This window comes from Bos taurus, chromosome 3 (genome assembly GCF_002263795.3).
Source record: "Bos taurus isolate L1 Dominette 01449 registration number 42190680 breed Hereford chromosome 3, ARS-UCD2.0, whole genome shotgun sequence".
NCBI classification, from domain to species: Eukaryota; Metazoa; Chordata; class Mammalia; order Artiodactyla; family Bovidae; genus Bos; species Bos taurus.
The window spans coordinates 16,210,489-16,237,653 of record NC_037330.1 but is presented as its reverse complement, the minus strand read 5'-3'; the positions used below and the strand labels follow the sequence as shown (position 1 = coordinate 16,237,653).

The window sequence follows — 27,165 nt, the reverse complement described above, 5'->3', positions numbered from 1 at the left end:
TGGCAAGCATCCAGAGAAGGGGAAGTGGAGCCCAGTGGGGGCATGAAGCCCTCATTTGGAGCCAAGGCAAGAGACACAAGGTAGAGCATTCTCTAGTTAAGGTGCGATTACAAGCGCTCCTGAGGTGGGCTTTACTCCTGCAGCCTACGGTCTTCAGTCCAGTCTCCCTGGATGCATGTTAAATTTTCCAGGCATCCAAATGGCTGGGGGAAAGACTTTACATTCCACAGGAGAGGCACTGTGGAATATCAGATGGAGAGTCAGAAGACCTGGCCTAGCTGTTAACTAGTCGTGTGGCCTGGGGAAGTCTCAGGCTGTCTCAGTAGTGCATCCCCATCCTCAGTACAGTAGTAGAGTGGGAGCTCTCTACTACCACTTTCCACAGCTGGTTTGAGGACCAAGAGAACTAATGCCCACGAAGCAGGCTACTCCCCGCAGTCTGTCAGCACAAGGGGAGGCTACTTACTCCTGGGAGGCCTGGGGCGGAGACAGAGGAGACAGAGACTGGGCAAACGCCAGACTCTGGCTGTGCACACGCCAGACTCTGGCTGTGCACAGTCTGCCCACATTCTCTTGTTACCTCTGTCCTCCCGAGCTTCCACTCATGCACAGGCAGACATCAGCTGCTGGTCAGTAACTGAGCTAATTGGTTTTAAAGTCTTTTCCTTATCTTTGCCCCTGACAGGCAGGAGCTGTGTAGCAACAATGTGTCTATGCAGATGGAGAGAGTGGTGACCAGGGACAGGGTTTCCCCACTATGGTCTCTATTCAGTCTCTGGTTGAAGTCAAGGACCGCTCCGGATCCGCAGCCTCCTGGCCCGGCAGTGCCTGGCGGAGCTTCTGGCTGTGTTTGTGCTCATGGTAGGCGGTCTAATCGAGGGGGAGGAAAGAAGGCAGGTGCGCTCCTCCTAGGGTCCCTACCTCTTCCTCTGGGTGCACTAGGAGGACAACGCCTCCATCAGCCTCTTTTTCCTGCTCTTGTTCCTCTATGCCTCCCCTACCTTCTCCTTTTTATTCCTGTCACTTTCCATCTCTTACCCTCCTTCGCTTCCTTTACTCTCCCTCTGTTTCTCCCATCTTTTCTCTTTCCCCCTTTCTGTTTTTTCTTGCTGATCCCTCAAGTCCGTTCATCAATCTTGGCCATCCCCTCTCTTCCCAGTCTCTCTCTCCTACGGGTCTCCCAGGCTCCCTATTCTTGGTTCCGTCTTCCTCATCTTTCTTTTCTCCACCAGCTCCTCATACAGGGGTCTTCGGCCCAGGCTGTCACCAGTGGAGGAACCAAAGGAAACTTCTTCACCGTGTTTCTGGCTGGCTCTCTGGGCATTATGCTAGCCATCTATGTGAGTGGTAATGTCTCAGGTCAGTAGGGTGAGGTCTGGTCATCAGATAGGGTATGATGTGCACTTGAGTTTGGTAATAGTGAAAAGGGTCCCTTGGTGACTCACAGACATTATCTCCTTGAGCTTGACCAGTGCCCTGGACTGAGATATGCCTCTGGCCCAGTCCAGTCCCTTCTCTCTCTACATCTCGCCCTCCCACTTCACATTAATCCTCTGCTCAGGTAGACAGAGTTCTATGGCAAGGCATCATGAGTAAATGCACTCATCTTGTGTCTCCTACCTAAGCCCTCTAGGGTTCATCTTTGCTTAAGACCTCACCAGCTTGTTCCTCAGACTCACACTGCATCGAGTACTGGAATAGAAAGAGCAGACAGACCCAGGTTTGAACTTGGCTTTACTGCATGACCTTAACAAGTCGCTTAACCTCCTAACGCATGTGATGAGAATAGTAACATTTGACTTAAGAGTTGTGGGGAGGAATAGCAGTGTTACTGGTGACAGTGCCTGATAGTGATACTTAATGGATATTGGTTTTCTTTTCTTGATCCTTGAAGGGGCCCACCTGAATCCAGCCTTCTCCCTGCCCATGTGCCTCCGGGGACACCTCCCCTGGGCCAGGTTTCTCAGTTACTCCTTGGTGCAGTTGCTGTCTGCGTTCTGTGCCTCTGGAGTCCCCTATGCTCTCTATCTGGAGAAGGCGATGGCACCCCACTCCAGTACTCTTGCCTGGAAAATCCCATGGACAGAAGAGCCTGGTAGGCTGCAGTCCATGGGGTCGCAAAGAGTCGGACATGACTGAGCGACTTCACTTTGACTTTTCACTTTCATGCATTGGAGAAGGAAATGGCAACCCACTCCAGTGTTCTTGCCTGGAGAATCCCAGGGACAGGGGAGCCTGGTGGGCTGCCATCTATGGGGTCACATAGAGTCAGACATGACTGAAGCGACTTAGCAGCAGCATGCTCTCTATCACGGTAACAGAGAACAAGGTTGGGGGCACCTGTGTGTGGTTAACGATGCCTTAGAGCAGTTTTGAATGAGCAAAGATGGAAATCCTGGGTGTCCCCTACCCTACAGATGCCCTACAGAACTACCCAGGTGGGAGCCTGACAGTGACTGGTCCCAAGGAGACGGCTTCCATCTTTGCCACCTACCCTGCCCCCTATCTGTCTCTGAGCAATGGCTTCCTGGATCAGGTAGGAATAAGAGGGTGACCTGGGAAAGCCACAACCTTTGCCCTTTTCCCCCTGGAAGCTCGGCCTGCTGTTTAGGCTCTGGGTGGGTTGTGGGGCTGACTTTATCTTTGCAGCTCGCCTTTCCCAGCTGCATGAGTTGCACAAAGTCAGATGCCATGGGGTGGCAGCCTGGAGTGTTTGGGTGAGATAGGGCAGGTGGCGCACCTGGCAGCTGACGGGAGCCCCCCTGCCTCTGTCGACACCAAGGTTCTGGGCACCTGGAAGCTGATGGTGGGGATGGCCATCCTGGACACGGAACAAGGGAGTGCCTGCAGGTCTGGAGCCTGTGGTAGTGGGGTTACTGATCCTGGCCGACATGCTATCCATGGGTGCCAACTGTGGGTTCCCAATCAACCCTGTCCAGGACCTCGACCCACGGCTTTTCACCTACGTAGCTGGCTGGGGCCCTGAAGTCTTCAGGTAGCCTCCCCTGGTGCTGTCCTTCCACTCACATCCCCCTGCTAAGGGCTCTGACCCTGGGTCTCCAGCTCTCTCCTTTTAAATAGTTCTCTTGGCATCTCAGGACAGTTTGAGCCTCCTCTAAGCCCTAGTTCTCCCTTTATGTCTTGTCCCCTCTCTCTCCTTTTACCCTTTTCACTGAAACAGTAAGATTTAGAGCTTGTGTTCAACAAAATGCATGTATGAGATAATCCCTAAAGATCAAGCTCTCCTGGGGTCTCCTCCTCTCTGAGTGCTATGCTTTGGTGCCACAACACTCTTTCTGGTGTCTCTCACCAGACACTGCTTTAGGGAGTTTTCTGAATACCTTCAGTTCTTCAGAGGGAAGGCTAAGGGACTAACCCTGATATCTCCCTTCTGTTCTTGTCTGGCAGTGCTGGCAATGGTTGGTGGTGGGTTCCTGTGGTGGGCTCTCTAGTGGGGGCCATGCCTGGCACAGCCACATACCAGCTGCTGGTGGCAAAACACCATCCTGAGGACTCAGAGCCATCTCAGGATCTAGAGTGTGCCCAACAGGAAGCCTCAGACTCGGGAAGTCCGGCCGCAACTCAGCTGCAGGAGAGTAAGCTGTGACTCTGGCAGGACAGTCCTCACCTCCCTCGTGGACACTGAAGAGGGCCAGAGACCCCATGCCTGGTGACAAGATGTTCTTTCTCTTTATTAATACGCCAGGCCCTGGGCAGCTTCTCCGTGTGCTCATCTAGGCATCTCCTCCTCCTAAACTGGGGAGGATGCCTGGACAGGGAGAACGAGGAGGCTCAGGTACCAGACTCAGTCTTCTCATCCCCCTCCTCGCCCACGCAGGTTTTCAGACCCTGGACTTCCAAGAACTTACTTCCTCCAAGTAGCCGCCAGAGGGTGCGCACCATGGAAACCGGATTGGGAAGGCTTCGGGAATCTGCAGGATGGTGGGGGCCGACCATCCTGTGCAGGGCATAATCCAGGGGACTTCTTCCAAAGCTTGGCCCCCAGTGACTGACTCCCAGCTCTCGTAGCCTCAGCGCCGCCCGCCTTTACGCTGACTGGGGCGCCTCGCCCAGATTCAGCCACCCCGCAGATAGTAATTACGGGTGGTGGTAGGGAAACCGCCTCCACCAAGGGGGCGTGGTGGGGGGGACGGGAAAGGGAGGGCCGCCAGAAGAAGTCAAGTGGCTGGAGACTGAGCAAGATGGAGAAACTGAGGCACGACCCCATACCTAGACATTCCGGGCTGTGTCATTCAAGGAGAGGGTGAACTACAGTAAGAAGAGATGAGCCAGGGCGAGGAGAGAAGGCGAAGGAGCAGAGGGCCCCGAGCGGAAAGAGGAGGAGTAATGGCCAGCTGGCGCGGAGGAAAATTCTCGTCGTTCAGCGCTTCCTCAACTCTCACACACCTCCCCGACGAAGAGAGGTCTCTTATAGCAGAGAAGGAGCGTTCTTCTGTTTCCCTTTTTTCAATTTAAAAATAAAAAATCTCAGAGCTATCTTGCCTCCAGACTTTTTTTTTTTTTGGACCGGGGATGGATGCATCTGGGAGTGGGTGGGGCGGGGATCGCGGCCTCGCAGTGCTGAGCATCAGCGGGGTTAAGACCCTCCCCCTGCCCCGCACAAAGATGGCGGCTCCCGCCTTCCCCCTTCCTCACCCCTCCCCAAAACCCCCTCCCGCCCCCCGCCCTCTCCCGCCACCTCCGTCACTTCCGCCCCGCCGTGGCCGAAACTGACACAAAGTAGCGGGCCGAGGCCCCGGGGGGAGAGGGGCTGCAGCTGGGGGGGGCGGGAGCCCGCGGGGAGGTGAGCCGAGCGCCCCCCGCCCCAGCCCCCGGCATGGGCAGGACGGGGCCGCCGGGGCGGGCGCCGAGCGCCGAGCGCTGAGCGCTGAGGTGAGGCGGGGGCAGCAGCCCCGGAGCGCGGGGCCGGGCGGGCAGGGGGAGATGCGGCTGCGGACTCCGGAGTGGAGTGGCCGGGGAGGACCGGGAGGGAATGGGGAGTCGGAGCTGCGGTGAGACGGAGGTGAGGGACTGGATGATTGGAGAGAAGATGGTGTTGGGTGCCTGAGAGTGGGGGAGATTTGGGAGGCCGTCCACAGGACGGGAGGGTGGGGTGCTGGCGGGGCGCGGGAGACCATCGAAGGGGCGCGGGAGTGCCGAGGAGGAGCTCAGAACCGCCCAGAGAGTTTTGGGGGTGAGGAGCGTACTCGGGGTCCTAAGGTTTGGGCGCCTGCAGAAGGGAGTTAGGGAATAGCAGGCTTTGTCTCTGTAAGGTGGAGGTCTCTGTGCGTGAGGAAACCGAGGTTCAAGGAGAGGTAGTAGCGCTGGGAGTTCGGAGCTGGGAGTGAGTCCCGGGTTCTGTCCTTGACGATGGAAAGCGGCCAGGTGTCGGTGGCAAGTGAGCTGGGGGTCCTGGATTCCCTTCCTTTCTGTTTCCCTGACCTGCCCATAAATGTCCCTTGCCAGCTTCCTCTGAAACAAGGGGTCAGGCTTCCTGGGTTTGGGCTGAAGGGGAGTAGGGGCCAGGCCTAAAGGAGGAGCCGGTTTTCCTCCACGGAGCATTGCCTTCTTCCCAGAGCTTGCTATTTTTATCGCAAATGTGGCTGCAGAGGGGGCTGGGGCAGGGTGACGGGGCAGAGCGACGTGGCTAATGGGCCTGGGTTCAGAAAACCTAGGCTGTGTGAGACTGGGAAGAAGTGAGAGAGGGTCCCTGTTCCCAGGTCTCCCTCCTCCCTTTCCTTCCTATTATGGCCCCCCAGAGGGGGTGAAGTCTGGGGCCAAGCCGGCTTTCAGTCTCCCCAGGGTCTCAGAGGTAAAACAGCTTTCCTGGTTGGTGTCCAGGCTCCTGACTCCTGAGAGCCTTGCCGCTCCTTCATTAACTCTTTCTTAGGACTCAAACCCAGATCTTGGGGCTGATAGTGCCTCTGGATGAGGGCGGGGCTGGCTATGGAACTTGTGATGCCCACCCTTGCATCCTCTCTCTTAACCTCTCCCCTCATGCCCCACCTCCCATGACTCATACTGTAGACTGGGTGGAGACCCTGGCTGGGGGCCCTGTAGGAGGGCTTGGCATCTTGGAAGAGGTTTTTCTTCCTGAGCCAGTCACCCTTGGTTGCCAGAGTTGGGGAGGGTCAGAGAAGTATTACCTGATTGGGGTTCAGGAAGGGAGTCCAGCTTAGTGAACGAAGAACTGGTGTGGGTGATGGCCTTGCCCAGAGTGTGTAATTATAGAGGTTGGGCAGACAGACAATTAGTATCTCTTGGGGCTGACAGGCTGGAGGAGTGTTCCCAGGAGGCTGGAGACAGGGGAACCAAAGGGGAGGAAAGCTCTCCACCCAGACAAAGAAAGAGGAGGTGACTAGAGGGCCCAGGACCTGGCTGGCAGTTTCCTTTGGGTCAGGCTAGGATGAGGCTCTGTGACTGTGTCTTACAGGCCAGGCCTTTTACCTTTTTTAGGTGAAAGGAAGAACATGGGGAGATAGAAAGAAGCAGAAATCCATCTGATGTTCCCTGAGCTTGCAACCCAGTGCCATACTGACTAGACTGGGGTTAGGGTGGAAGAGAGAGAGGGATGCCTCTCCATCAGGGTTGAGAAGACCCCTTTGTTGGTCCAGAAGGGCAGACGTCCCAGACTGAGAGGAAGTGGTTTGGGGACTCTGTGTGCAGGAAGTGAAGGCCATGCCTCTACAGTGAACTCCTCTAGAGGAGGTGATAATGGAAGCCTTAGTAATGGGGAGGGGGGTAGTGGGAAGATTATAAGCTTTTTGAGAAGGGTGGTGCCTGCCCACCGTTTCCTGATGCTCTGCCAGGTGTTTCCTGGCTCATGTTCCCTCAGCCCCACCCCTTGGTGGAAATTCTGCTTTCCAGTAAACACAGGCACCCACTCTTTGCCACCAGGAGAGCACTCAGGGCATCCTTGGTCCCTGGTGTGGCTACTTTTGGAGCTGTGCCCCTCCTGTCCATATCTGTCCTCCTCTCTTTGTGCCCTTCCTTTCCCTGCAAGTCTTGGTTTTTATAAAGTGTCAGTGCCCCCATGTTATCCAAGGCAGAGGCACTGGGGGAGGTGATGGGGAATCCCCTCTTTTTCAGGGACCTATTTGGGGCAGTGAGAGCAGAGAGTTGGTGTGGAGTTAGTGGGGAAGGCTGGGGAGGGGCAGGATCGGAACCGGGGAGGAGTCTGAAAAGGGGGATGAAGGGTTACCCTCAGCTTCCTGACCTCACGCATTTGTCACCTTCTGCAGGGTCTCCCATGGGATTGCTGGGACCTTGCTGGGTGAGATGGCACTGTGTGCAAAAAAGCGCCCCCCAGGTAAGACAGTCAGAAGGTGGGGGTCGGGGAATCCCTGGGACCATCTGGAGTGGGTGTTTTTATGGCTCAGGGAGCACAGGGCACAGGGAGGAGGACGGACGACAGGTAATGGGTCTGAAGGAGGGTAGATTGCAGCCCCTATCCATCCTGGGGGAAGCCTTAGGAAACCATACTCTTCCCCTTGATTCTCTAAGCTGGTTTTTCCCCCAGGAGCGTGCTGAGGACTCGCCCTTCACCCGCAAACACATAGAATTTTATCTCGGGGCACCTGGAGCGCCTATTCTCTGTTTTGGGGAGTCCAGGGGGCTGTGTTCCCACCGTCACCCCTCTGTCCTCACACTTCATCTCCTCCCCTCATTTTCCCAACCATCCCGGTCCTTCTTGTTTTCCTGCGGGCGGGGGCGGGGGTGGGGGTGGGAGGCGGTGGGATGAAAGCGGTTGCCCTGGACAACGCTGGCAGTCCCCTCACCCGCATTGGCCGGGCGGAGGGAGGCGGGGTTCGGTGCTGGCTTTCGCCTACGCGGCGCGCTGGCAGGCGGCTGCCCCTGCAGTCGGGGGAACGGGTGGGGGCGGAGCCTGGGGCGTGCGCGCAGAGTCCCGGGCCACTCAGCGCGCGCCTGCGTCCGCGGGGGGCGACGGGGGCGGCGGCGGCGCATCTGAGCGCGCGGCGTCGCCGAGTGCGGGCGGCCGCGGGGATGGCCGGGGCTGCAGGTGGGGCGCGCGCCCGACGGCCGGGGCTCCCCTCTGAGCGGCCGCAGCTCCTGTGCCTCCCCGGGGGGCCGCCCCGTCGGAGCCGCTGAGGCCAAGGACAGACCGACAGACAGCCCGCCCTCCCCCCGCTCAAACTGGGGTCATGACGGTCCCCAAGGAGATGCCCGAGAAGTGGGCCCGGGCCGGGGCGCCCCCCTCCTGGAGCAGAAAGAAGCCCTCCTGGGGGACAGGTAACGGGAGGCAGCTACTGGCAACTCTCCTGAGCCCTTAGTCCCGACTCCCACCCTCCCATTCGCTTGTCTCCGGCCTCCCCAGCGGCCTCCCCAGCGTTCCCATATCCTCTGCAGGCCAGAGATCCTGGCTCCGAAGGGTCTGGTCTCTACGTCTTCCTTTGCATGCTCGTTGTTGACTGCGCAGGCGACTCAGCCTGACGGGTCCCCTTTGGGGAAGTTTTGGGAGTAAAGTGACCAGGCAGGGGGGGAGCATGCTGGGTAGGCAGAGGATGCTGTGGTCTGAGGTTTTGCTACTGCAGTGTGCCCTGCAGGGTGCTGGGGAGCGTGAGGGAAGGCATCCGGAATGCTGCTTTATACTTCAGGTCAGGTTTGTCATGATGTTTACTGCCTAACCAGGGTACCCCGTTTCTCAGCCTGTGGTCGTGACCACCGGAGTCGGGCTGGAGAACCCTTCTAGGACCCTTCCTAGGACACCTCTATGTTCTGGGACCTGAACTTGGTGCCTGCAGTCCCAGATCTGTGGCTGTTCAGAATAGGTGTAGTTCGTTAGTCACTTGGTTTGTGACAGATGTGTTGTTTTAGAGGAAATACGTGCAGACAGCACGAGAAAGGTTATGGTGAGAGAGCGACTGCTTCAACTACATCCCATTCTTCCCTCTTTCATCTCTGTCTCAGTCTGCATGACCCATATCCCTGACCACCCCCTCTCCTACTTGAAGACGAGCTTTGAAATAAGATGATGTCATCGTGGGCCAGTCAGAAGCCGCTGCTGGTGACATGTGACAAGCAGAGGCGTCTGTAGGGGGGACTGCACGTGGGGCTGGGATGCTGCCGCAAAGCAGTTCCAGGGCACCGTGACCCTCCGTCTTGCCACCCACCCCACCTACTGGGTTAGGAGGAGGGCGGTACCAGGGCTGGAGCTGTGGGGGTCCCGGGACAAGGAAGCTTAGTGTCTTCAGCTGCTATTCCCCTGGAGATTGCCAGGACCATTAATTTCTACAGCATTAATTAAAGGGATGGGGGTGAGAAACCGGTACCCCCAGTGGGAGACCTTGACAGTTGTTGGTGAGGAAAGGAGAAAGGCATCCTGTCCTCTGAGTGTCACACCTGCAGAGCCCAGTGGTCAGGCTGGTGGTGAGAGGCGGACTAGAGGGAAGAATTCAGTGACACCTCAGGTGTGCCACTAAACTCCTTAAAACTACGTGCCATGGAAGGAACCAAGGGCCCTCAGTGGAAAACCCATAGAGTGGGGTGGGCCTGACAAGGTGTTGGGCCGGGCCTCAGTCTGCTCCTGACTGCAGCATCATTCTCTTGCAGAAGAAGAAAGGAGGGCGCGGGCCAATGACCGAGAATACAATGAGAAATTCCAGTATGCGGTGAGAGGCCCCAGACCACCTGTGCCCTCTTCCTGGGTCGGGAAGGAAGGACAGGTGCATCCTGTCCGTCCCGTGTGGGGGTGGAGGGCTGACTGCTGGGAGGGTGCTTGGGGGAGGGGAAGGCAGCCTCCTTGCCACTTGTCATCTGCTGCTCTGCTGAATTTTTCATACCCTGACCTGTCAGTGAAGCGGGATCCCATGAGACCGTTGACCCCGTGAGACTCTCTTCTCTCCCCCTCTTTCCCCCTCTTATACCTCCTGGCTTTTGGGGACAGAGGTTTGGAAAGTGTAGCTGGAGGGGGCAGCCTCAGTCTGGCTCTGGGTTGGCATTGGAGGGCGCCTCATGATCTTCTCTTCCCCCTGCCACAGAGTAACTGCATCAAGACCTCCAAGTACAATATTCTCACCTTCCTGCCTGTCAACCTCTTTGAGCAGTTCCAGGAAGTGGCCAATACCTACTTCCTGTTCCTTCTCATTCTGCAGGTAAGCGACCTCTGGTAAAATTAAACCCTTTGCAATTAATTCACAAAGCCGACTAAAGTCAAGGAGGAGAAAGGTCTGGGGGAGCCGAGGACAGGGCCTCAGAGGCATGCGTTCTCTGTCCTTTTTTTCCAGTTGATCCCACAGATCTCTTCCCTGTCCTGGTTCACCACCATTGTGCCTTTGGTTCTCGTCCTCACCATCACAGCTGTTAAAGATGCCACTGATGACTATGTGAGTGGCTTTCCTTCTCACACTGGTTCCCCACCCCACCCCGGCCCCGCAACACACCCTCCTCCACTTAGCAGAGTTCCTCAGCGACCTTACCATCCCTTACCTGGTCCGCTAGGTCTATGGTATCTTGGCCAAGAGTAGGGTGGGGGAGTCGGGGAGGGAGTAGACCTGGGAACAGGTGTATACATGGTGGCACCCAGCATGTTCTGCTTCCCGCTGATCAGCTAAGTCCCTTGGAGCAGGAGAAGGTGGCTTACCTTGCTTTCCTCCCTTCAGTTCCGCCACAAGAGCGATAACCAAGTGAATAACCGTCAGTCTCAGGTGCTGATCAACGGAATGTGAGTGCTTGTTGAAGACTGAGGGCCTTGGAAAGGAAAAGGGTCCCCTGGGAACTTCTCTAACTACTGACGGCCTTTGCTCTATCTTCTTGCCTCAGCCTCCAGCAGGAGCAGTGGATGAATGTCTGTGTTGGTGATATTATCAAGCTAGAAAACAACCAGTTTGTGGCGGTAAGGGACCAGGTGCCCCTCTAGGCCTATGGGGCTCTCCCTTTTTTTTTTTTGGGCAGAAAGGAATGAGTCTTTCCTGTTGACGATTGCCTCTTAAACACTCATGGGAGGAAACTTTCTTGAGTGGGAAGCGTCTGTGTCATAGTAATATGCCTCCTTTCTAGCCGTTCATGTGCTTGGGACTAAGCAGACCAAGAGTGCTTAGTGGAAGGAGGGATCATCAGAGAGTCCATCGGGGTGGAGGTCTGGGTCTTCAGCCTTCTCATTAGGTCCTCTTCCTAGGCGGATCTCCTCCTCCTTTCCAGCAGCGAGCCCCATGGGCTGTGTTACATAGAGACAGCAGAACTTGACGGGTGAGTTGCATGCTCAGCGTCTCCTCCTTCCTCCTGTGGGCTAGCAGGCTTGTTTCTGAAAGTGGTCCCCAGGTCTCGAGTCTGTACCTTTTGGAACATCTCTAGGTAAGAAAGGCTTTGGGTGTGTAGAAGTGTTCATTTCAGTTCAGTCAGTTCAGTCGCTCAGTCGTGTCTGACTCTTTGTAACCCCATGAATCACAGCACGTCAGGCCTCCCTGTCCATCACCAACTCCTGGAGTTCACTCAGACTCAAGTCCATCGAGTCGGTGATGCCATCCAGCCATCTCATCCTCTGTCATCCCCTTCTCTTCCTGCCCCCAATCCCTCCCAGCATCAGAGTCTTTTCCAATGAGTCAACTCTTTGCATGAGGTGGCCAAAGTACTAGAGTTTCAGCTTTAGCATCATTCCTTCCAAAGAAATCCCAGGGCTGATCTCCTTTAAAATGGACTGGTTGGATCTCCTTGCAGTCCAAGGGACTCTCAAGAGTCTTCTCCAACACCACAGTTCAAAAGCATCAATTCTTTGGTGCTCAGCTTTCTTCACAGTCCAGCTCTCACATCCATACATGACCACTGGAAAAACCATAGCCTTGACTAGACAGACCTTTGTTGGCAAAGTAATGTCTCTGCTTTTCAATATGCTGTCTAGGTTGGTCATAACTTTCCTCCCAAGAAGTAAGCGTTTTTTAATTTCATGGCTGCAATCACCATCTGCAGTGATTTTGGAGCCCCAAAAAATAAAGTCTGACACTGTTTCCCCATCTATGACCTACCCAGTAATGCCTGGGGGTGGTGATGCTCCATGGTCAGGTGTCCCCAGGTAGAGTCTAAAGGAAAGGAAGGGAATCAGGACTCAGGGACACTCTCCTTCCAGAGAGACCAACATGAAAGTGCGGCAGGCGATTCCAGTCACCTCGGAATTGGGAGACATCAGTAAGCTTGCCAAGTTTGATGGTAAGTAGTGCTGGAGAAGCAGCTTTCAGGCAGAGGAGATGTCTTGGGTTTGGGGATCTAAATTGTGCCTTCTCTTTTTGGCTTCTTTTGGCTGTGACTATGCAGCTCCCTGGACTCTTTTGGGTGGTTGGGGAGGTGCCGAGGGGTTCAGGATTGCTGAGGGGCTATCACTTAACTTTTGAATTGATGGTCATTTCAAGAGCTCATGGCTGCTAGCTGCCTCTTGGCTATACATGTTGAGAGAAATTCAGCTTATTCTTATTTCTTATACATGCTTCTTCTAACAAGACAAACTACATAGCATAGAAAAGAGAAAGCTCTCCTGCCCTCCAAGTCCTGCCTCCTCAGGGTTGTCAGGTTAACTGGCAGTTTAGTGTGTATTCATCCACACTTTCCTCTCTGTTTATACACACGTGAGCATAAATCAGTGGGATCATACTGTACTGAAATCTTGTCAACCAGCGTTTCTATACTTCTTAAATTCATCAGACGTATCTTATCACATCTCTGTGTAAAGAAATTTATACCATTCTTTTTCATAACTATATAATGTTTCATAGAATTGAGGCTTTGTAATTTATTCAGCTCTTCCCTGACTGTTCAGTTGTTTCAGTCTTTTGCTGTTCAAATAATGCTTCAATAGAATTCTTGCAAGCTATGCTATTATCTCTGTAGAACGAGTCCCCAAAGTGGGATTACTGGGTCCGAGGGTATGTGTGCCTTTAATAGGAATTCGTGCTGCCTCCTTCCTTCCCCAGAAAGTTGCACCAGCGGTGTGCGGATGGGCCAGCATCCTAACCCCCTCTCGCCGCAGCTGGTTTTTCTGTGCTGTTGTCTCGTGGTCAAGCTACAGACCACACCTCGAGCAGGTGTGCTCCTGTCTTCCCTTCAGGTGAAGTGATCTGCGAACCTCCCAACAACAAGCTGGACAAATTCAGCGGAACCCTCTACTGGAAGGAGAGCAAGTTCCCCCTGAGCAACCAGAACATGCTGCTGCGGGGCTGCGTGCTGCGAAACACCGAGTGGTGCTTCGGGCTGGTCATCTTTGCAGGTGAGCCTCCTCGGGCCCACAGAGAGAAGGGCGAGAGTGGTGCCTCTGCTGGCCTTCAGGAACGTGAGAAGAGACTCGAGTGGGTCCTGGAGCCAAGCCTCTCATCCAGCCAGTGTCTCTCTTCCACCCTGAGGTCCTATAGACTGGATACCTGGGCAGAAGCCTAGAGGCAGATTCGTTGTTCGGCTTTCCCAGCCCTTCCCATGCCTTTCTAGGTCCTGACACTAAGCTGATGCAGAACAGTGGCAGGACAAAATTCAAGAGAACAAGTATTGATCGCCTAATGAACACACTGGTGCTCTGGGTAAGGCTTCCCACAAACGGTTCCTGCCTCTGCCCTTCTGGTTGTCCTTGGGCGGGTCCCGTTACTCCCATCTCTCCTCCCTGGTCAGTAGTCAGTCTTCAGGTTTTAGCTTTAAAGCCACTGGCAGGTCAACCACTCAAAGGCAGTGTTTATTTCAGGCTCCTTTTGGATTTGGAAGATGTTATTTAAAAAACCTTTGGAACATGTATGAATGAACAACTTAAAGTTAAAACAAATCTTCTGTTCTCTGGATTCCAGTTATGATGGTGACCTAGTCTAGCATGTGACTTTCTGTTTGCTTTTGCCGGGGACAAGGCGGCCTTCATGGGGATGGAGAGGGAATTAAAAGAAAAATTTCCATTTGGATGATGGAGAACAGGGTCTTTTCCCCTGACTTCCAGGAGCAAAGGATCCCAAGGGAAAAGTTTCTGTTTTAGTTGTTGGCAGTTCCTGAATCCTTCTCTTGTTTTGCTAGAAACCTGAACTCCTTGTCGAGCTCCACTCCCCTTCTTGCGCCCCCACTGCCTGCTGCCTGCCCCCCACATGCCAGCTTGCGAAGGCTGGGCCCAGCCTCCTGTGAGACAGTTTCCTCCCGGCCTTAAAGAGTTTGCAAGTTAAGCCTTGGCCTCTATCAGGCCAAGACTCTTAGCGCCCTCTGGTGGTCCTTGGGTATCAGGATGGTTTCTGCTTTGCTTCAAAGCATCTGGAGTGGAGGCAGCTTGGAAGATAGATATCTGAAATCATGCAGTGGTCTCAATTTTTTTCTTTCAAAAGCTTTCTTATGATTCTTCTTCAGGCTTTGCAGGGTTTTTGACTATTAAGTCTGAATTTATGAAGACACAATTTGTGTCCCCGGTTAAATTGTTTTTTGTTTGGGAAATCCCTGGTGATCCAGTGGTCAGGACCCCACAGTTCCACTGCAGGGGCAGGAAACTAAGGTCCCATGTGCCGCGTGGTATGGCCAAAAAAATGTTTTTGATTTTTGGCAATCTGTATGAGGTAATGAACATTTCAGAAACATGGTATTTTTGTTGGCTTGTAGCGACTTAGCTCTGATAAATGGGTGATTTCCAGTAGGCTTCTTTGGTATGTTGAAAGTAACTTACCTTGACCCTTACCATGTTTGAAGTCTCCTGAGGGTTCTAGAATATCAGAATGGAAACTACATAACCCTTTCAGCTTCCTCAGAACACAGTTGAGAAAAGCATTGCAAGAGAAGGCCACGTGCCCATTGATCACCAGTTTTGGGTGCTTCCCACTAGAGCATGTGCCCATTTTAAAGATACCTGAGCCTTTGAGGGCTCTGGGTACCGATGGTAACCTTCAGGGATTCACTTGGTTTTGAGGACTTCCTAAGGGCTTCCTTGGTTTTGCAGCTTAGCCTCTGCTTTTCATTCCTCTGCAGATTTTTGGATTCTTGGTCTGCATGGGGGTGATCCTGGCCATTGGCAATGCCATCTGGGAACATGAGGTGGGGACACGCTTCCAGGTCTACCTGCCCTGGGATGAGGCGGTGGACAGTGCCTTCTTCTCTGGCTTCCTCTCCTTCTGGTCCTACATCATCATCCTCAACACCGTCGTGCCCATATCGCTCTATGTCAGGTACGCTGTCTCTCTGCCCCGGGGTCTCTCCAGGGAGCTCAGGTGGTCCCTTGGCAGACTTCTGTCTTCTGTGAAGGTGAAATCCTCGAGAGGGAACTTGGGGTCCTCTCCTTCCTGTGCTGTGAACATTTTATGTTATCTGTGTATCTTCATGGGCAAAGCAGACTTCCCTGCAGTTTCTTGGCACTTTGGATTGTATTAGAACAAAAATCATGTTGACTTATATAGCAATTACTTATCGCATGCTGACTGTGCAAAGAAGCAGGCTAGGTGCGGTGGCACAAAGATGTATTAGGAATGGGTTTCCTTCCCTCCAGGAGCTTCAGTCTAGCGGAGGGAGCTAAATGTAATTACATTATGAAACAAAATGGGAACTAGTGCTGTTGAGAGTCACCCTGCCTTCAGTGTTATGCTTACGTGTGACGCAAGGGGACACAGTTGATACATAACATAGCCTCTGCCTTCAAAAGCAGCAGACTGGTGCAGGAGGAGAGGTGCAGACAGTGTAAGACACCACTGCATCCCAGTGAGATACCCCAGAGGCCCAGAGTGCCATGAAGACGGGAAGCACATCACTCCCCGTGCAGTTAATCAGGGAGGACACCTCTGAAGGGGTGGCCACTGAACGGGACTTTGAGTGGTGGCGGGGAGGGGTGAGGGGAGCCTGGAGGAGAGGGCTGCACACAAAGGCACGGAGATAGGGACCTCGGAGTGGTTGGTCCTGGGGCGGTTCTGCAGGAGCATGGACCCTGAGTGGGGGCCTATGAGACAGAGAGCTGGGAACATAAGCATGTTCCCTGTTGTGAAGGATCTTGAATCTTTGCCAGTGGACATTCACTCAGTAAACCATTAAAAGATTCTTTAAAAAAAAAGAAAATCTAAAGGATGCTTTAGGAAATGTTGGCTGGCAGTGGCATGTGGCATAGATAGGAATAAGAGGACGTCGAGGGTTTTTTTGGGAAAGAAACTGTTAACAGGGAGTAAAGAGAGGAAGGGGGAGTGCTGGAGGAAGAAAGAATGGCAAGAAGAGAGGCGAGCTCTTTGTATGCCTTGCGCTTGAGACAGAGAACCTGTGCCTTTTTTAAATTTATCAAATTGTAGACTTTATTGTTTTTTTGGCTGTGCGGCTTGTGGCATCTTAGTTCCCCACCCGGGGATCAAACCCCGGCCCTCAACGGTGAAAGCTCAGAGTCCTAACCACTGCAGCACCAGGATTCCCAACCCGTGACATTGTTGAGGACATCAGAGGGATGCTCAGAACTCTTCCCTTATGGTTTCTCTTGTTCACACAGATTCCCCAGATAGTCTGCTTGGACCTTCCACTCACACCTGAGTCCTAGTGCTGCTGACAGTGGGCAGGAGATAAGGAATCTCTGTGCTGAGGGTGGACAGTGGGGTTTCTGTGAAGCATTAGGAGGAGACTCGGAAGGCTTGGGGTTTAGTCCTGCCCCCTCAGTAGCCACCTGACCTCAGGCAAATCCACAGTCACTTAGGGCCTCGGTTTTCTCACGTAAAATGGGACAAGTCCCATCCTCTTCATAGGAACATCTTGGTATAATATATTGGAAAATACATTTTAAAAATTAAAATGTAATTTCATTTTTACTGGGACTTCCCGGGTAGTCCAGTGGTTAAGACCCAGTGCTTCCAGTCCAGGGGGCACAGGTTTGATCTCTGGTCGGTTGGGAAAACTAAGATCCTACATGCTGAGTGACACGGTCAAAAAACTATTAAAATTTTAATTACTGTACAAATGTCGGGTGGTAGCATGTCCATCGTTATCCGCGACTCTGGTTCTTTGTTGCTATTTAAATCCTTTCTTGTTTCCAATCTGAATTTTTTTTCCATCTTTGGACTTTGCTGTCTGTGTTTTGTATTCAAGTTCACGTGAAGCCCATGGTAGCTGCCTGAGAAAGTTTCTAAGTCTCCTCAGGTTACAGTGTGTGTATTTGGGGAGGAGGGCAGGGAGGGGACGCTTGATCAGCTGAGTGGGGCACAGGCCACGAAGGCATTTCCAGCCGGCTCAGTTTTGGCCTGGTAAGGGGATCCTGACAGCAGCCCCAGTAAGGTGGGAAGCAGGGTTCCAGATATGGCCCCATTGCTTGGCTGGCAGGACCCAGACATGGGGCCGTTTCTGAGATGCTGACAGTCCAGACCGCGAAGGCATTGCCTTGTAAAGAGGATGACGTGAACCGACCTTAGGAGAGCCCCGCGCTGGTGTAGACTGGGGTTGTTCCCCGGACCCTTGAGGCCCCATCCCTTCCTGGAGTCAGCATCTCAGTCTGCCCCGTGTGCTCGCTGAGCGCCCCGAGTCGGCTTGTGCAGCCCAGAGCCGGACAGCTTGGGCTCGGGCAGTGAGGCGGGGCTCCAGGGCTGCCTCGGTTTCCTCTCCCTGCAGGGCGTGTGTGATGCTGTGGCCCGCGCCGCACCCTCATTATTTCTCTCTTTTTTTTTTCTCCTTCTTCCCTCTTGCACTTTCTCTTGTTTTCTCTGCATGGTTTCTGTATTATTAGCCCAGAGGTAAGAACTGGTCGAGTGCCTTGTCCTCAGTCCCTCCTCCTCTGCCTGTGCCGTCTGTCCCGCCTGCCCAGGCCCTTTGCACCTTTTTGTCTGGAGGGCATCGGAGGGTCGGGGTCGGGGACCCCCTTTGCCAGCCGGATGTGGCAGGCTCCACCTTCAGGCTCTCCTTGCCGCCCTCCCCCGCCCAGGTGTCCGCCCCGCTCGTTCTCGTCTCTCCCCAGGTGGAGGGCCTGCAGCGAAGGCCCGTGGGGTGGGGCCCTGCTCCCCTCCCGCCCTCAGCCTCACCTCCTGTCCCTGTGCAGTGTGGAGGTCATCCGCCTGGGCCACAGCTACTTCATCAACTGGGACAAGAAGATGTTCTGCACGAAGAAGCGGACGCCCGCCGAGGCCCGCACCACCACCCTGAACGAGGAGCTGGGCCAGGTGGAGTACATCTTCTCCGACAAGACGGGCACCCTCACCCAGAACATCATGGTCTTCAACAAGTGCTCCATCAACGGCCGCAGCTACGGTATGGCCACGCCACCGGGGACGAGGGCTGGAAGGACCGTGCTGCCAGGGCTCCCACACTGGTCTCGACATCTGGGCTTTACATCTTTCCTGCTGGGGTCTGTGGGGCCTTGAGAGGGTCTGCTCTGCATCCAGATCAGGCGGCAGATCCTGACAGTGCTCCCCCCTCTCCTCTGCTGGTGCCTGCACCGCCTCTCAGCTCCAGGCAGTGGGGCCGCTCCTTGGCTGTTTGAACAGAAGCCCAGGAAGCTGACTGCTGGGCACCCGGGCCAGGTGGGACCTTGTCAGGCCTGGCGGAGTGCTAGCCTCTCCCCATGTTGCTGCCCAGGGCCCCTGTGAGTCTCTGGAATGTGACTGTGGCCTTCCCAGTGTGGCCCCAATGCAGTGGCCTAGTGGCTGAGCTGCTGGGATGGCTTGGGGACAGGGTGCGTGGGGTCTTTCAGGCCAAGTGAGCCCCTCTCCTAACTGCTTTCCATACTAACCCAGGCTTGGAAGCCAGCGTGTGAGGCTTTGTCTGTTGTGCAGGCCTAAGAGCCCGGGGGCATGGGTGTGGCATTGGAGCTGCCCTCTGGGGAGAGCCGGAAGGGGGATGGGGATGGGGAGCCGAGAGTGTCATGGCTTTTGAGTCCTGGCATTCTGAGGACCCAGGGTGCCTGTGCCTCCTGTCTTTCTGTCAGCCGTGTTGAAGCTGGGTGACGTTCACTCAGCCACAAGGGTTGCGGGCCCCAGGTGCCCGCGGGTTCCGTGCTGGCGGCTCCTCCCCCTGCTCTGACAGTGCTCCTCCCTCTGTCCTGGCTGTGTGTAGGTGACGTGTTCGATGTCCTGGGACACAAAGCTGAATTGGGAGAGGTAAGGTCCAGCTTCCATACTGGTTCTCGGTGCTAGTTAAACGCAGGGTGCCTGGCCAGGCTTGGCATAGTCAGGGGGGACGTGTTGTCTGGCTAGGGTATGGAAGCTGCTCGGAGGAAATGGGTGTGGTAAGGAAGACTTGGTGGCACAGGTGGGAATCTTGAGGTTAGCAGCAGACAGGATGCTGGTGGGGACCGCCCCGCCTCTCCCCAGGAAGCAGCCTGGGGACCCAGCCTTTCCTGATCGTCCTCTTACCTGCTCCAGAGGCCTGAGCCCGTCGACTTCTCCTTTAATCCTCTGGCTGACAAGAAGTTCTTATTTTGGGACCCCACTCTCTTGGAGGCTGTCAAGATGGGGGACCCCCACACCCACGAGTTCTTCCGCCTCCTCTCCCTGTGTCACACCGTCATGTCAGAAGAGAAGAGCGAAGGTGAGCCAAGGTGCTGGCCTGCACTTCCCCTACCCGACTTGGACTCTCAGGCTTGAGCTGTGCTCTGCCTGTGGCCTGGCCACCTGGGGTTTCCTGGGCAGGAACATGGAGTTGGTGGCTGAGAGTGGGGCCACTGACACCACGCGTGTCCCTCCTCTGCGCCCAGGGGAGCTCTACTACAAAGCCCAGTCACCGGATGAGGGGGCCTTGGTCACTGCAGCCAGGAACTTTGGTTTCGTATTCCGCTCTCGTACCCCCAAAACCATCACTGTCCACGAGATGGGCACTGCCATCACCTACCAGCTGCTGGCCATCCTGGACTTCAACAACATCCGTAAAAGGATGTCGGTCATAGGTGAGGCCAGGATCAGGCTGCCGGGGGCATTCGGGGGCAGCTTGCAGGCCTGGGATGGATGAGGTATACTGGGTGACCTTGGTGTGTTGCAATTCAGAGGCTTTACCTATCTGAATATCCCATTTTTTCCTGGGACATTTTCCCCCTGTCCCACTGACAGTACGGAATCCAGAGGGGAAGATAAGACTATACTGCAAAGGGGCTGACACCATCTTGCTGGACAGACTCCACCATTCTACCCAAGAGCTGCTCAACACCACCACTGACCATCTGAATGTAGGCATGAGGAAGGGGACCCTGTGGTTCTGCTGCTCTCAGTGTGGTGAGGGGACTGGGGGCCGACTCTCGTGACTTCTTCCTCCTTCAGGAGTATGCGGGCGAAGGGCTGAGAACCCTGGTCCTGGCCTACAAGGATCTGGACGAAGAATACTACGAGGAGTGGGCCGGGAGACGGCTCCAAGCCAGCCTGGCCCAGGACAGCCGGGACGACCGGCTGGCCAGCGTCTACGAGGAGGTCGAGAGCGACATGATGGTATGGCCTGCAGAGTGGCCCTAGGGTGGGTGAGGAGGACCTGGGCCTGGAGTCTTGTGCTAGGAATGCTTGTGGTTATTTTCAGCTGCTTGGTGCCACAGCCATTGAGGACAAGCTTCAGCAAGGGGTTCCGGAGACCATTGCCCTCCTGACGCTGGCCAACATCAAGATCTGGGTGCTGACTGGAGACAAGCAAGGTGAGAGGCCTGTAGGGCAGAGGAGACTGCATCTGGATACAGCACCGTGGGGTTCTGGCAAGCCTAGAACGCTGGGCTGGCAAGTGCACTGGCTTTGTCAGGGGCCCGTCCAGAGCACCTGCACTTTCTCTCGGTAGAGACGGCCGTGAACATTGGCTATTCCTGCAAGATGCTGACGGACGACATGACAGAGGTGTTCATAGTCACTGGCCACACGGTTCTGGAAGTGCGAGAGGAGCTCAGGTAAACAGACCTAGATGCTCTGCACCATACCTGGGAGTCACGCACAGGTTTGCTGATTGGGCCTGAATCCTACTCCTCTCCTGGCCAACCGTGGTCTCGTTTCCCCTTCACAGGAAAGCCCGGGAGAAGATGATGGATTCATCCCGTGCTGTGGGCAATGGCTTCACCTACCAGGAGAAACTTTCTTCTTCCAGGCTCACTTCTGTCCTGGAAGCTGTGGCTGGGGAGTATGCCCTGGTTATCAACGGGCACAGCCTGGTGAGTGTCGCCACCCTTAGCTTGGGCAGGATCTTTTCAGAGAGCAGCTATTATATCTCATCTTGTTCCCATTCCCTGGCCTTGACTGGGGCTGTGGTCTTAAAGGAGTTGATCCCCAGGTCTCTCCTGGAGCACATGGAGTTCGCTCAGTGCTATCTGTATTCCAGGCCCACGCGTTAGAGGCAGACATGGAGCTGGAGTTTCTGGAGACCGCCTGTGCCTGCAAAGCTGTCATCTGCTGCCGGGTGACTCCCTTGCAGAAGGCACAGGTGGTGGAACTGGTTAAGAAGTACAAGAAGGCTGTGACCCTGGCCATCGGGGATGGAGCCAATGACGTCAGCATGATCAAAAGTGAGTGTGGGCTGTGCAGGTGTGGCGGCTGGGCTCTCGGGCAGGGGGAGAGACCCAGGGAGGAGTGATGACGGAAGGGGCGGACCAGAACATGGTGGGAATCTGACGTGTGTGGCCATCTTCATCTTCCTGTCGTCTCTTGTGTCTGCAGCGGCTCACATTGGCGTGGGCATCAGCGGGCAGGAAGGGATCCAGGCGGTGCTGGCCTCCGACTACTCCTTCTCCCAGTTCAAGTTCCTGCAGCGCCTTCTGCTGGTGCACGGACGGTGGTCTTACCTGCGCATGTGCAAGTTCCTCTGCTATTTCTTCTATAAGAACTTTGCTTTCACGATGGTCCACTTCTGGTTTGGCTTCTTCTGCGGCTTCTCAGCCCAGGTAACGAGTTCCCCAGTCCCATGGCATGCCTGTCCTTAAGCTCCTTAAGGACGGAGATTGTGTTTGTCCTGTTCATTGCTTGGTCCCCTTAGGATCTAGCTGTTGTCTGGTGCATGCATTTAAAAAAAAAAAAAGACTTGTTGAAGGAGTAGAGAGCAAGTTCCAGAAAATTCCTCAGGCCTCCACCTGTGCCACGTTGGCTGTCTTCCTCCACCTGATTTGTAGTGAAGAGAGACTGTGTGTTCAACCTTTTCTTGCTCCCTGTTCTCTTTCCAGACAGTCTATGACCAGTATTTCATCACCCTTTATAATATCGTGTATACCTCCCTCCCAGTCCTGGCTATGGGCGTCTTCGATCAGGTATGCGGAAGTTGGGTGACCGAGTGGGTTGGGAAGAGGGGCATTGCTGCGAGGGAGTCACCCAATAGTGGTGGGCATGTGGCACTGTGCCCACTGCCTGTGGTCCCTGGGAAGGCAGTTCCGTGAGCTGGGCAGCTGATTGGGCCTCCCTCTCAGCCACTGCTGACCTTAACTTCCTTGGGTTGCTGAACAAAGATTGACTTGGGGCAGTTGGCTTGAGGTTGAGTTTAGCTGCCAAAGAATTTAGAAAAAGGCAGGGACAAAGTCTGCCCTTGTTCCCCCCTGAGTTGGGCAGCTTCTGAGCCTCCTGTGCCACTGGCCCTCTGCACACAGGATGTCCCAGAGCAGCGGAGCATGGAGTACCCTAAGTTATACGAGCCAGGCCAGCTGAATCTCCTCTTCAACAAGCGGGAGTTCTTTATCTGCATCGCCCAGGGCATCTACACGTCCGTGCTCATGTTCTTCATCCCCTATGGGGTGTTTGCTGAAGCCACCCGGGATGATGGCACCCAGCTGGCTGACTACCAGTCCTTTGCGGTCACCGTGGCCACTTCGCTGGTCATCGTGGTCAGTGTACAGGTAGGAGGTGCTCCGGGAACTGCCCCCACTCCCAGAAAGAGTGAGCCTCCTGTCCCTGGGGTGCCCTGGACGCTACAGTTCTGTTCCTGGGAGGGGGGTAGGGTTTGGGGGGGATGCTCCTTCTGCCTGTGACGACTGCTTTTTGCAGATTGGACTGGATACTGGCTACTGGACAGCCATCAACCACTTCTTCATCTGGGGCAGCCTGGCAGTTTACTTTGCCATCCTCTTTGCCATGCACAGCAATGGGCTCTTCGACATGTTTCCAAACCAATTCCGGTTTGTGGGTGAGTCCCTCTGGCTTTCCCTTGAGTCAGTGAAGACTGACAGTCGTTCTGGGACTAACAGGGAAGGTAGGCATTTATTCACACTCCTTATGTGCCACGTGTTCTGGATGCTGCCACGGGGCTCTCGGTGTGGCAGAGACCCGAGCCCAGAGATCTGGTCAGAGATCTGACCCAGCCCCTGGCCTCTCTGGGAAGGATGGGTACAAGAAGAGGAACAGGGATACAGAAATCTTATTTGAGTGGCATAGGGGCTGGAGGAGTGGAGGAAATGAGGTTGGAAGGTAGGGCTGAGGCAGAGGGTTAGGAATGAAAATCAGTCCAGATCTCTTATAGGTCAAGGCTAAGAACTTAGGGGGTTTTTTTACTTGTAATTTTTCTTTATTTTTGGTTGTGCTGGGTCTTCGTTGCTGCTCGTGGGTTTTCTCTAGTTTAGAGAGTGGAGGCTACTCTCCAGTTGCAGTGCACCAGCTTCTCATTGTGGTGGCTCCTCTTGTTGCAGAGCACAGGCTCAGTAGTTGGGGCACACGGGCTTAGTCGCTCCGAGGCATGTGGGATCTTCCTGGATCGGGGATCAAACCCATAGCTCCTGCTTTGGCAGGCAGATTCTTTACCACTGAGCCACCAGGGAAGCCCAAAACTTTGGATTTTAGAGGGTTTTGAGCAGGGAAATGTCATAAACTGATTTATGTTTTTAAAGGCTCACTCTTACTGTTTTGTGGATGATAAAAGGTAGAGCACAGAGACTTCCCTGGTGGTCCAGTGGCTAAGACTCAGCTCCCAACGTGGGGGGCTCGGGTTCTATCCCTAATCAGGGAACTAGATGCCGCACGCCCCAACTAAGATTCGGCACAGCCAAATAAACTAAAAAAAGAGGACAAAGGTGGAAACCTGGGGAGACTAGCTAGGAGGCTGTAGCAGTAATGTAGCAGGTGAGAATGGTGGTGGCTTGGAGTAGAGTGAAAGTGGTGGAATCCCGTAGGTATTTTGGAAATGGAGCTGACAGATTGGATGGGGGCCTGAGATGGTGGGGGTAGGAACCAGGTGGACTTCAGAGCTTTTACTTGGAGCAGCTTAGTGGCTGGTAGTGTCTCCTGAGCCAGGGAAGATGTGGAGCAAATTGGGAACAGAGGAAACAGTAGTTCACTTTCAGCTGTGTGAAACAGATGAACAGAGATGTCAGGTTAAGGCAGTTTTAAAAAAAAACAGGTCTGGGGACATCCCTGATGGTCCAGTGGTTAAGACTCCAAACTTCCACTGCAGGGGGTATGGATTCCATTCCTGGTTGGGGGACTAAGATCCTGTATGCTGTGCAGCACAGCCAGAAAAACCCCACAAAAACAAAAGCAGATCTGAAGTCATTTGGGGAGAGTTTAGAGCTGAAATCCAATTTGGAGATAAATATTTAGGGAGCAGAAAGAGAGGCCAGAGATGACTTAAGTTTTGAGACTGGGAAAATGGGGCTGCCAAAAAAAAGAAATGGGGCGCTCTAAGGGGCTGCCCTCATGGCTGCTCTGTGACTCCTGAAGCCCCCGGCTCCTCTTTTCCCAGGTAATGCCCAGAACACCCTGGCCCAGCCGACTGTGTGGCTGACCATCGTGCTCACCACGGTCGTCTGCATCATGCCTGTGGTCGCCTTTCGGTTTCTCAGGCTGAACCTGAAGCCGGATCTCTCGGACACGGTGAGAGGCCGGGCTGCCTGCTTTGGGGATCGGAGATGGTGCGTGTGAACACTGCTGCGGTTTCCATTAAGTGTGTGGGTGGTGGTCCCCGTGCCTGCCCAGTCCCCAGTGCTCTGGGTCCCTTCTCCGAGGTAGTGTCTGATGCTCGCGCGCTGACAAAGGCTCCTTCCCTCATGCTGCCCTGCTCCTGCCAGGTCCGCTACACCCAGCTGGTGAGGAAGAAGCAGAAGGCCCAGCACCGCTGCATGAGGCGGGTGGGCCGCACGGGGTCCCGGCGCTCTGGCTACGCCTTCTCCCACCAGGAGGGCTTCGGGGAGCTCATCATGTCTGGCAAGAACATGCGGCTCAGCTCCCTGGCGCTCTCCAGCTTCACCACGCGTTCCAGCTCCAGCTGGATCGAGAGCCTGCGCAGGAAGAAGAGTGACAGTGCCAGCAGCCCCAGTGGAGGGGCCGACAAGCCCCTCAAGGGCTGAGGGCCGGAGAGCGGGCGCTCCGCGCCGGTGGTCAGTCAGCTCAAGTGGGGCTGGCCCGCCGCCGAGAGGACGGCGTCTGTCTCAGAGCTGCGGGTCCTCATCCCTTGCCTAGGTCCTCATCCCTTCTCTCCTGGTAGACTCTGTCCTGCTGGTCCTGCTAGGAGCATCCCCAGCCCAGGGCCCTCCGAGCAGCAGGGAGGGTGGAGGGAGCGGGCCCCAAGGGCAGGGTGGGACTGGGGCACTGGCCAGCAGCCCCCATTGGGGGCTCAGATGTGGACCCAAAAGCAGTAGAAAAACTGTGAGAGATTTTGTGTCCCTGCCCTGCCTGGGAGCCCACAGGGAGACTGTAATCTCTGTATTTTTTTACTCCCGCTCCCCAGAGGGGCCCCAGAGCCCCTGTTCCTAAATTACACAAGAATGTATCATGCCGGGAAGCCAGAGACCTGCTGGGGCCCTGGGCCCCTCACAGTGTGTGTGTCTCTCCTTGATTTGTGTCTGTGTCCAGTTTGGTTCTGTCTTTTTTTTTTTGGCAAGTGGAGGCGGCCTTTATGTGACTTTTATGTTGTGTTGGTGTCTTAACTCTCCGGGGGAAGGGGAGGCCGGCACACCCGGTGCACTGGCCTGGCCGAGAGGGAAGCGGTTTGGGAGGAGCCCTCCAGCAGCTGGTGCCCTTGCGGGACCGAGAGGCTGACCCGGGAGGGAGCTGCCCATCAGCCAGAGGCTGTTGGGAGGATATACAGGGGGCGTTGGGTCCTGTCTCCTTCCTCACCTTGAGAGCGAAGCGCTGCCCCCTCCCCGCCTCCCCCCGCCCCACACAACTAACTCCTGGATTCCGTAAGTCCTGCTGGTACCGGACTGGAGCCTGGGAGAACGGCCCCGTCCTTCTCAGTGACCGAAAGCTGGGTGTGATAAGTAGTCCTGAAAACATTTTCTTTAATGTCAAATTTAGACCCACATTCACGGGCAGAGTCCATTCTGACTGTCCTCCCTCCCCGTCGGTGTCTCCAGCACCCGAGGCGCCTGGAACCGGAAGCCGAGCCCCGCGAGCTGAGGCTGCAGGGAAGCCAAGCTCTGCTGTTCCTGGCAATAGGGGTCCCACCCGCTCCAGGCCCGGCTTCTGGCAGGGGGTGCTCAGTGGCGGCGGAGCCGAGGCTTGTCAGTCTTTCCTCTCCGTGATCCACACCTAGGAAGCTCTTTCCCAAGTTAGGTGTTGCCCAAGTTAGTTGCCACCAAATCAGCCTTGGGCAGAACTTTTTCCATGTCTTCGGTAGTGGAGGGGGTTACTCAGGAATGGTGTGGAGCTGGGAGTGAGGCATGTGGTCGTCCCATGGGAATTGGAGGTGTTGCGGTGAGGTGGGTGGGGTGGGCAGGGGCTGGGGGTGGGGAAAGCTTGACAGGGAAATTCCTTTTGGCCACACGGTTTACAAATTCAACATCATGTCTGTGTGTCTCTCAAGGTGAGAGTCTGATTTTTATACCAAAGAGGAAATGATTTTTTTTGATATTTGGTTTGTCTATATTATATAAATATAAATATATATATATATATATACAGTTATATATATTATTTTTTTGGTTCTCTCTCGTTTTTTAGGGAGGGAGGAAAGTACCAAGTTGCATTGAGCTGTAATTAAGGAACATTCTGTATAATTTATGACACATTTCTATACTTGCAAAAATTATATCATTTTATGGATATAAGAAAAATGCCTTTTTATAAAATTGTGATTTCTGAAAAGTGTGTGATTTGTCTCTTTTCTGATGCTTTACCAAGATTGGTGGTAAAAGTAAAGACAGAAACTGTTTTCTTATGGAATTGGCTGGGTAGATGTGGACCGAAGTGAAGAAAACCGAATCTGACTGGCAGGGTAGAGCCCCTCCTCCATTTGCACACCTCTGGGGATGGGAGTTCCAGCTGGAACGTGGGGCAATGGGCAGGACCGAGGCAGGTCACGGGGACTTTGTGTTCAGCTGATGGCTGGGTACTTAGGACCTTGACTGTTTGCTTTTCTCAACAGAAGCCAAACTCTCATTCCTAACACACCAGAAAG

General features: G+C 54.6%; 2 protein-coding genes across 4 annotated transcripts; both read left to right on the top strand.

The window, feature by feature from the left end:
* The first annotated feature begins 42 nt into the window (after positions 1 to 42).
* AQP10 (aquaporin 10) lies at positions 43 to 4,497 on the top strand. The gene is given in 9 exon segments (XM_024989821.1): positions 43 to 80; positions 786 to 861; positions 1,233 to 1,359; positions 1,895 to 2,010; positions 2,293 to 2,314; positions 2,418 to 2,536; positions 2,783 to 2,826; positions 2,828 to 2,995; positions 3,409 to 4,497. Coding segments are annotated over 9 exon segments (909 nt in total). The 3' UTR covers positions 3,608 to 4,497.
* Positions 4,498 to 4,706: 209 nt separating this feature from the next.
* On the top strand, positions 4,707 to 26,855 carry ATP8B2 (ATPase phospholipid transporting 8B2). Of its 3 annotated transcripts, XM_005203777.5 has the most exons (28): positions 4,707 to 4,893; positions 7,242 to 7,309; positions 9,571 to 9,629; positions 9,999 to 10,112; positions 10,245 to 10,343; positions 10,620 to 10,681; positions 10,780 to 10,852; positions 11,135 to 11,205; positions 12,080 to 12,159; positions 13,052 to 13,210; positions 13,426 to 13,514; positions 14,920 to 15,116; positions 17,939 to 18,147; positions 18,952 to 18,995; positions 19,260 to 19,425; positions 19,592 to 19,780; positions 19,941 to 20,056; positions 20,148 to 20,312; positions 20,398 to 20,509; positions 20,647 to 20,752; positions 20,866 to 21,010; positions 21,178 to 21,361; positions 21,513 to 21,736; positions 22,013 to 22,096; positions 22,430 to 22,675; positions 22,824 to 22,962; positions 24,511 to 24,641; positions 24,836 to 26,852. In XM_005203777.5, the coding sequence occupies exons 2-28, from the start codon at positions 7,279 to 7,281 to the stop codon at positions 25,112 to 25,114; spliced, it is 3,573 nt and encodes a 1,190-aa protein (XP_005203834.1). In that variant the 5' UTR covers positions 4,707 to 4,893; positions 7,242 to 7,278; the 3' UTR covers positions 25,115 to 26,852. The 3 variants fall into 3 exon arrangements, with proteins under 3 accessions (XP_005203834.1, NP_001178150.2, XP_005203833.1); NM_001191221.2 differs by lacking the exon at positions 4,707 to 4,893 and having other exon boundaries at positions 7,279 to 7,309; positions 24,836 to 26,855; XM_005203776.5 differs by lacking the exons at positions 4,707 to 4,893; positions 7,242 to 7,309 and adding an exon at positions 7,964 to 8,250.
* Positions 26,856 to 27,165: the final 310 nt, after the last annotated feature.